Source organism: Curcuma longa, unplaced genomic scaffold (assembly GCF_044706935.1).
Source record: "Curcuma longa cultivar G26 ecotype Majalengka, Jawa Barat unplaced genomic scaffold, ITB_CL_G26_1.1 contig_20331, whole genome shotgun sequence".
In the NCBI taxonomy this organism is placed as follows: Eukaryota; Viridiplantae; Streptophyta; class Magnoliopsida; order Zingiberales; family Zingiberaceae; genus Curcuma; species Curcuma longa.
This window is the reverse complement of record NW_027431342.1, coordinates 19,358-28,013: the sequence shown is the minus strand read 5'-3', so window position 1 is coordinate 28,013 and position 8,656 is coordinate 19,358. Positions and strand designations below refer to the sequence as shown.

The 8,656-nt window shown below is 40.5% G+C and overlaps 1 protein-coding gene across 1 annotated transcript; it reads left to right on the top strand.

Annotated features, from left to right (window-relative positions):
- The first annotated feature begins 1,743 nt into the window (after positions 1 to 1,743).
- LOC141817395 (SUPPRESSOR OF GAMMA RESPONSE 1-like) lies at positions 1,744 to 8,385 on the top strand. Its single transcript, XM_074705054.1, has 5 exons — positions 1,744 to 1,759; positions 2,020 to 2,460; positions 6,548 to 7,017; positions 7,442 to 7,957; positions 8,071 to 8,385. The coding sequence occupies exons 1-5, from the start codon at positions 1,744 to 1,746 to the stop codon at positions 8,122 to 8,124; spliced, it is 1,497 nt and encodes a 498-aa protein (XP_074561155.1). The 3' UTR covers positions 8,125 to 8,385.
- Positions 8,386 to 8,656: the final 271 nt, after the last annotated feature.

Sequence of the window (8,656 nt, the reverse complement as noted above, 5' to 3'; positions counted from 1 at the left end):
GTGCCCTCAGATGACAAAAATTGGCGAAAAACATCAGACAAATACTCTCCCCCAGAGTCAGAACGAAAAACTCTAATAGGAGTAGAAAATTGTGTGTGAACCATGCGGACAAAAGACTGATAAATAGAACACAACTGAGAGCGATGTTTCATAAAATAAACCCATGTATATCGAGAATGATCATCAATAAAAATGACATAATATTTGTGACCACCCTTTGTAGGAAAAGGTGCAGGACCCCATACATCAGAATGAATAAGATCAAAATGTCTAGCAGAATGAGAAATACTAGATGAATATGGTAATTGTATTTGTTTTCCAAGTTTGCAACCCTTACAATGAAAATCAGACTCAATAGTTGTATGACCTAAACAACCTTTATTTATTAATGTGGACAGTCGAGACCCACAAAGATGACCAAGACGATGATGCCACTGGGCGAAGGAAGAACAAACAGAACCCGATGTAGCGGATGACACACGAGCAGAAGCTTCAATGGAAGAAGGGAGACGCAAAGTATCTAGGATGTAAAGGCTAGGAACACCTTTACGGCGACGGCCAGTCCCAATCACTTTCCCGCTTCGACGGTCCTGAATAAAACAAGATGAGTCATCAAATCCAACAAAACAATTTTGGTCGGTAACTTGACCAACCGAAAGAAGATTCATGGATAACTGAGGTACTAAAGAAACATTTTGTACAGAAAAATAAGGATTGCAAAGTGAACCCTGGTGAGTGATATGACAAGATGTACCATCAGCTGTCCGAATAGAAGCTCCATCAGTGACCGGCTTGCAAGCGACCAACTGGGACTGATCAGATGTCACATGAAAAGAAGCCCCTGAATCAAGTACCCAAGACGACGAAGGAGCAGTAACAGGTGAAGCAGCAGCAATAGACACTGAACCTCCAGGAGTGGAACCAGTACCACGACCACGAGCACCACGGGCAGTACCACGGGCAGCACGACGTGCACGATAGTCAACCAACTTCTCTGGATGAATAGAAAAACAATTCTCTGGAAGATGACCAGTCTTGCCACAATGCTTACAGGGCTCTGAAGAGAAGCTTTTTGGTACACTGATCCTTTGAGAAGCTGCCAACACACTATGAGAGACAAATGCAGAAGAAGACATAGACTTGAGACGTGTTTCTTCTGCAAGTAAATCAGACAATGCCTGTGCCATAGTGAGATCAGAAGAATTGTGAAGTAATCGTGTACGAATAGAATCATATTCAGCCCGAACTCCCATAACAAATCTGTAAGTGAAAAACTTTTCAATAAACTTGTGTGTTGGGCAAGGAACAGTTGTACACTCTGGTATCATGGAAATCAGTGATCCCATCAAACGATCAAAAGCAGAGTAGTACTCATCAATGGACATATCATTCTGCATAATTTCATGAGTTTGCTGCATGAGATTATGTAAAAGAGCACCACTATCCTGAACATAGCGCTTCTTCAAGTTGTTCCATATGTCCTTAGCTGTTTTGAACTTAGAAAGACTCATAATCATGGATTGTTTAGTACTATTGACCATGGCAGCCATCACTTTTCCATCATTAATATGCCATTCTGTTATTGCAGCAGCATTACTACCATCATTCTTAAGCACAGGTGGAGATTCATTTAAATGAAAAAGTAAACCATAACCCCTTAATGCAGTCTCTACACAGAAAGCCCACTCTGGATAATTCTGACCATCTAAGGTGATATTAATAATTATTGCATTTATTGAAGACATGTTGAAAAGTGCTCGTGATTATTACCAAAAAAATGATGTCCTCCAATAAAGCTAGAATAAGAAGAACCTGAATAACCTGGCGACCAGTTCAATCAATCCCTTTCCGGTCAATTTCTCTATTCAGAATAAGAGATTGATCAATTTCTCTGTTCAGAACCTCAGCGGCAGTAGAACGAAAGAGAGCTTCAATCCGGCGGCAATCCTTGCTCCCTCAGCCGGCGACGCTGCTGGCAGAGGAACAGAAGAAAAAGAAGATAAACTCTGCTCTGTGTAGGGACAAGCACAACGGTGGAAAGGCCTGAAGCAGCAGCGGACGGCGCTCGACGAAGCTTGCAGCGCGAGAGAAGCTCGCGATGGAGGAAAAAGACGCACGCACCGAAGGGGAAAGATGAGGCGGCGGAAGGCGGCGCTGAGGCGCTGGAGATAAGCCGCGCGCTGGATGTCGCGGCGCTGGAGATTTCGGTCGGCGACGCTCGCGGCGGAAGACGGTCGAATCGGCGGGATGGAGACGCGAGACAGTGCTGCTGTTCAGAGCCGGCTGAGGAGGCGGCGCTGAAGCGGCGTGCTGAAGCCGCTCGCGCGCTGAAGCCTTCGACGAATCAGAGGCGCGTGGAGAAAGAACGGGACGAGGCGCGCGTGAGCGACGCCGAAGAACGGGACGGCGACAGCCGAGCGGCGCGTGGAGAAGGAAAAAAAAACAGAGAGAACGCGGTAGGTTAGGCGGATAACCCTAATCCCAAACGGCTCGCTCTGATACCATGTTACATTAATATCGAAGCATAAGAATACAATAGGTATAGACAGATATATATAGATAACAGGGTATATGGGCCTTTATGGGCCTTAACAATAGCTTCTGCTGGATTTCCTGAGAAACAAATTTGTTACCTAGGTCTTTTGTTTCTTCTTGATGAAAGACAATAAAGTTCTTATGCTTCATCTTGTGTCAAAAATATAGCTAGGTCTTTTGCAGTAAATGCAAACTAAATCAAACAGAGAAGGCAGCAATCCAATCCAACATAGCAAACAGAGAAGGCAGCAATCCAACATAGCAAAGAGGAATGGATTTACCGCCGGTAGGAGAGAAGGCCCGAGAGATAGCTAGCCGAGAGCAGTTCGCCGAGAGGAAGTCGCGACGAACTCGCTGTCGGTAGGAGAGATGGCCGGAGAGAGCCGAAAGAAGCTCACCGGGAAGCCAAAAGAAGCTCGCCGGAGGAAATCGACAGCAATATGCTCACCGCCGGGAGGAGACACGGCCGGAACTATCGCCGGGACAAGAGAGGCCGCCGAGAGAAGAGATCGCCGGAAGAGATGTCACTGGAGAAGATTACGCGCGCGCGGAGAAAGAGGGGACGGGAAACCCTAAATCGCGATTTTAGCGATGGAAGATTAACTCCGTCGCTAGTTAGCGACGGAAAATTTAATTCCGTCGCTAACTAGCGACGGAAAATTAATTCCGTCGCTAACTAGCGACGGAATATTAATTTCGTCGCCAAACATTATTGCCGACAAATTTATTTTATCACGCCTTTAGCGACGGAATTAATATTCCGTCGCTATTCCGTCTCTAAATTGCGACGGAATTTTAATTCCGTCTCTATTTAGAGACGGAATAGCGACGGAATTAAGTTTCGTTGCTAATTCCGTTGCTATTTCGTGGTATTTTTGTGGTGACATGCGGTTAATAAGAAAACATGTTGTAGAAATTGCATTTACCCAAAAATATTTGGGAACATTCATCTGAAATAAAAGGGCCCGTGTAGTCTTAAGAAGATGTTTGTTCTTCCGCTCAGCCAGACCATTTTGGAATGGAGTATCAACACAAGAGGTTTCATGAAGCATACCATTTTGACTCATGTAAGATTGAAATAGACTGGATGTATATTCCTTGGCATTATCACTTCGTAAAATACAGATGGATGTGTTGAACTTTGTTTTAATCTTGGCACAAAATGCAGAAAATAGAGAAAATAACTCAGAATGATTTTTCATTAAATATAATAAGGTAACACGAGAATGATCGTCTACAAAAGTGACAAAATATTTAAAATTAGGTTTAGACAAAATAGGACAGGGACCCTAAATATCAAAATGAACTAACTCAAAAGGAATAATAACACTTTTATTTATTTTTGGACACAAATTAAGACGGTGATGTTTTGCAAACTGACACGACTCACAATCTAAAGAAGACACCTTACAATATTGTGGACAAAGCTTCTTGAGTAATGGAAGAGATGGATGACCTAACCTTCAATAAGCCTCGAAAGGAGAAGTTACACTCGAGCACGTAAGGGATCCTGAAACAGATGGGTCAAGAATGTAGAGGCCTCCAGACTCATGTCCTTTATCAATAATCTTCGTCAAAAGATTCTGAAATAAACAATGATCAGAAAAAAAATAAAATGTAACAGTTAAGAATTAATTGACTAACAGAGAGCAAATTAAAAGAAAAATTAAGTAAATGTAAGACAAAAGATAAAGAAAGCAAAGGAGTAGGATTGATAGTGCTCGATTCGCGAACACAAGAGGAAGACGCATCAACTAAAGTAACAATAGGAGTGTTAGCTTTGAGTGAAAAAGTAGAAAAAAGACTAGAATTATTTGTCATATGATCTGTGACCTCAGAATCAATGATCCATTTAGAAGATGAGGAAACAAGACATATGTTGTGGTTACCTGAATCAGCAATACTAGTGACAACGGGAGATGCAAATTTGAGTGATTCCTGATATTGAGAGAACTTGACAAATTCATCCGCAGAGAGAAGAACTGATTTATCAGGGATATCATTAGTGGATGCAATATGAGCCAAGTGTTTATGCTGATTTTTATATTGAAGTTTTCTGCACTCAAACGTTGTATGGCTCGGCTTACGACAATAGTTACAGATTATTTGAATTTAGCATTCGAGTTTCAATATCTTGTGAGCCTCCTCCTTTGTTTCCACTGTGAATAGTTGACTTTTTAGGCACATAATTAGTATTGCGACTTACCAAAGTACCACTAAGTGGAACAGGGGTAGTACTTTCTGTACAAAGAATATGACTAAATACATCTTGTAAGGAGGAGACCTCAGAGCCAGATAAAATTTGTGATTTAGCGGATTTAAAGTCTGAAGATAAGCCAGCGAGAAAGCTCATGATAGCCATCTGCTCTCGTTGGTGTTGTTGAACCTTCATATCAGGGCTAAAGGGTAGCAACATATTAAGCTCCTCATATATCTTTTTGAATACCATAAAATAATTAATCAGTGGCTGATCTGGCTTTTTCACATGGTAAAAAGTTTTGCAAACCTCATACATACGGGAGATATTACCTTTTCCAGAATACAGGAATTCTAGATAATCCATTAATTCTTTAACAAATTCATAGTGATTAATCAAACTAATTATCTCACTATTAATATAATTTCGTATCTGAAGAAACAAGCGAACATCCTCTCTCAGCCACATCTGCCTTGAACCATCTTGAGGAGGGTCATCAGTCAAATGTCCATCTTTGTTAATAATTCATAGGTAAAGACGAACAGTTTTACTCCAATCTAAATAATTTGAATCATTTAATTTTTAATCCATGATTTTAGACACCACAGGCACAATATCCGTCATAACAGAAAATTTATTTTCAGCCATAAGGTGTTATTCCAAAATATGTGAAAAAAAGAGATAAAGGAAGCAGCACAGCTACCAATGAGATCGCGGTCCAACTTCTGCAAGAAGAAAATATCATGATCTGAGGATGATTTCATAGAGCCCTTAGATCGCAGACTGCTGGTGGGAAGAACGCGTGTGATCGCGTCTGAGGAATGAAGTGTTGGGAAGGGCGTGCGTGATCGCGTCCGAGGAACGAAGCGCCGACGAACGGAGGGAGGACGCGCGTGATCGCGTTCAAAGAAAGACTTCGTCGGTGGCTGTGGAATTGATCGAGTCCAATCCGGGCACCAATAGGGCAAAGCCGAAGGTCGAGCGCGCGAGGATGAAGTGCCTTCGAGAGTTGGGGAGGACGCGTGTGATCGCGTCACGTGCGTCGAAGCTCCTACCGGCAGAGCCTCGATCTACTGATCTGCTCCCAAATTGCGACCGAGGAAAAGCCGAAGGACACGATGTGAAGAAAGGATGAAGCGACGCAGAGCTTTGATCTGCTGATCTGCTCCCAAATTGCGACCGAGGAAAAGTCGAAGGGCGCGATGCGGACGAAGCGCTGGAGAGAAGGAAAAAAAAACAGAAAGAGGAAACTCTAAAGCTCTGATACCATGTTAAACAAAATATCCAGAAAGTAATTCTTATTTCTCTTGTCTACATGCTTTACATAAAAGGTCTATTTATATACAAAATAGGAATCTTTCTGAGGAAAGAATCCAACTTAAGTGAATTATAATTAGGCTAGTTGACAACTATCTAATTAAGAATATATATTAACTAATATAAACAGATAATATGATAGATAATATGACAGATAATAATATTATTATGTCACTTGCAAAAAAAAAAGCTCTATCCGTACCTTCCACCTTTTTACTTTTATTCTTCATGTTTAGTGTTTGACTGCTATGGTGAAGGTTATTAGATGGTTATGGAGGTTATTGTGATGGAAGCAGTGCCAAAGAGAGAGAATGCGAATATTTTTGAATTTCTTGTCCTTACAATGATTTGACAAAAAAAAAGCACTTTTCCATTTATTTATTTATATAACTGTTTCCAGACTAATCCCTTCTGATTGAATAAATATGATGCTTATTTTGCACTTAATAGCCGACAATTTTCGTTGCTTGTTAATTGGCACATATGATCATGTACCAGGTGTCAACAAAGATGGGAGTGCATCTCACTTTTTCCATAGAACTTTCAAAGCATATAATACTGGGACTAGAAAGAGACGAAAGATAAGCACTTATGGCCATGGAGATGTGCGCTGGCACAAGACTGGGAAGACCAAACCTATAATTGTTGATGGAAGGCATCTTGGGTGTAAAAAAATAATGGTTTTGTATATGAGCACAATGAAGGGGGAGAAACCTGAGAAAACAAATTGGGTAATGCACCAATACCACCTAGGCACTGGGGAGGATGAGAAGGATGGTGAATATGTTGTGTCCAAAATATTCTATCAGCAGCAACAGGAGCAGACCAAGGCAGGTGATAGAAAAGGACCAGACTTTGTTGATGCTGAGTTAGACCATGCTCCTGGCATACAATCAGTATCATCTCCACAGAATGCTGATGAGCAAGAGAATTTTGACATGCTTGAACATGAACCGTCACATGATCAGGTGACCATATTTATTACCAAAATTATCTGTACAAGCTAACTACTTAGTTGGACAAAAAAGGGGGGTAAAATTACATGTATATCTTCATGTAGTGTACTAGTATTTCATGTCCACCACATTTTTCCTAAATCTTCACTTCATGGCACGACTTATTTAATTAAGTTAATACAAATATTATGCCACCAAAATCATCATTTTATTTTGCCCTTCTTGACATGCATATAGAGTCAAAAAATCACTTGTGGCGTAACTAGATTTTGGTAGTAGGAAGTACGTGGAATGCTAGTAAGCTACAACAGATGTACATATAGCTTACCTAAAATGGGGATATATAAATTTCAGATGGAATGCCTTAATGGAAAATATTGTATTTTCTTTGATGTTATCCACCTGGTTTTTAATAAATATATTCTCTGTATTACAGTTAAGTGTTCATTCTGGCGAACATCACGTGCTTCTCGAGGGCAATAAATTTGAACAAGTTGACCATCCTACAGGAAGTACAAAATGGTGGGAAAGTGAATCACAGTACCTGTTGGATTCGCAGCAGTTGGCAGAGAATATTGCTATTTGCGAGGAGTTCCTCCAAAGCCAATCTTCTTGTCCTGATGAAACAGCCAAAAAGAGCACGCATTGCCTATCTGATTATGCTCACATTGGCGCTGAAGCTTTGAAAAAGGATTTGGAAGAATGCCAAACTCTAGAAGCTGCAGGGCATCCTAACATTGAACATGATACGCCTCCAGATCTTCGGCTGAGCCAATCTTCTTGTGCTGATGAAACAGCCAAAAAGAGCACACATTGCCTATCTGATTATGATCACATTGGAGCTGAAGCTTTGAAAAAGGATTTGGAAGAATGCCAAACTCTAGAAGAAGCTGCAGGGCATCCTAACATTGAACATGATATGCCTCCACCAGATCTTCGGCTGAGCCAACTTGTAAGCACTACATCTTAGAAGTAGCTGAACAAATATTTCCATAAAGTGTGCTACAACTAATGTTCATGTATTTTTGTGGTTTCTGTTCTGACTTCTACCTTATCTCGTTATAGGAATTTGGATCGCAAGATAGCTTTTCCTGGGCGTTTAACACAGTTGCAGATTGATTTGTCTTCCATCACTTCCGACAAATCCAACAATCTGCCATACATTTTAGTTAGGATCTATTTTGGAATTCGTATGATCGAAGAAGCGCTAGAGGGGAAGGGGTGAATAACACTCGTAAAATTTTCATTTTAAAGTGTCTTTTTGTTTTTAGAACTTAGCGTAAGATGCAACAGAAAGCACAATCGCAAAACACTTTGTTTTTTTACTTAGTTTACGGTCCTCGACTATTATTTTGATGTGCATTTCATATTATATATATATAAATTATTTTACATGCATTTGTTCTATTATATTAACATATTGTGTATATTTTTTATTTCTTTTGTATTGATTCTATCTTTGTAGTTCAGAGATGTTATTTGTATATTTTTATTGATAGGACGTGAATTCAAAATTAAATTGGAGACAAGAAGTTTTGGAACGTGCATTTTAACATGGTGCATGATTTGCTTGTGTCCTTTGACACGCTCGTGCATCATTTTAGAAGTTAGACAAGCAATAGAGTATCTATTGGACTTCCAACGCCTTAAC

Coding starts and splice junctions, on each gene's coding strand:
- LOC141817395 (XM_074705054.1), top strand. Junction 2,461..6,547: donor AAACAGAGAGAACGCGGTAG/GTTAGGCGGATA, acceptor ATCATGTACCAG/GTGTCAACAAAGATGGGAGT. Junction 7,958..8,070: donor ATCTTCGGCTGAGCCAACTT/GTAAGCACTACA, acceptor ATCTCGTTATAG/GAATTTGGATCGCAAGATAG.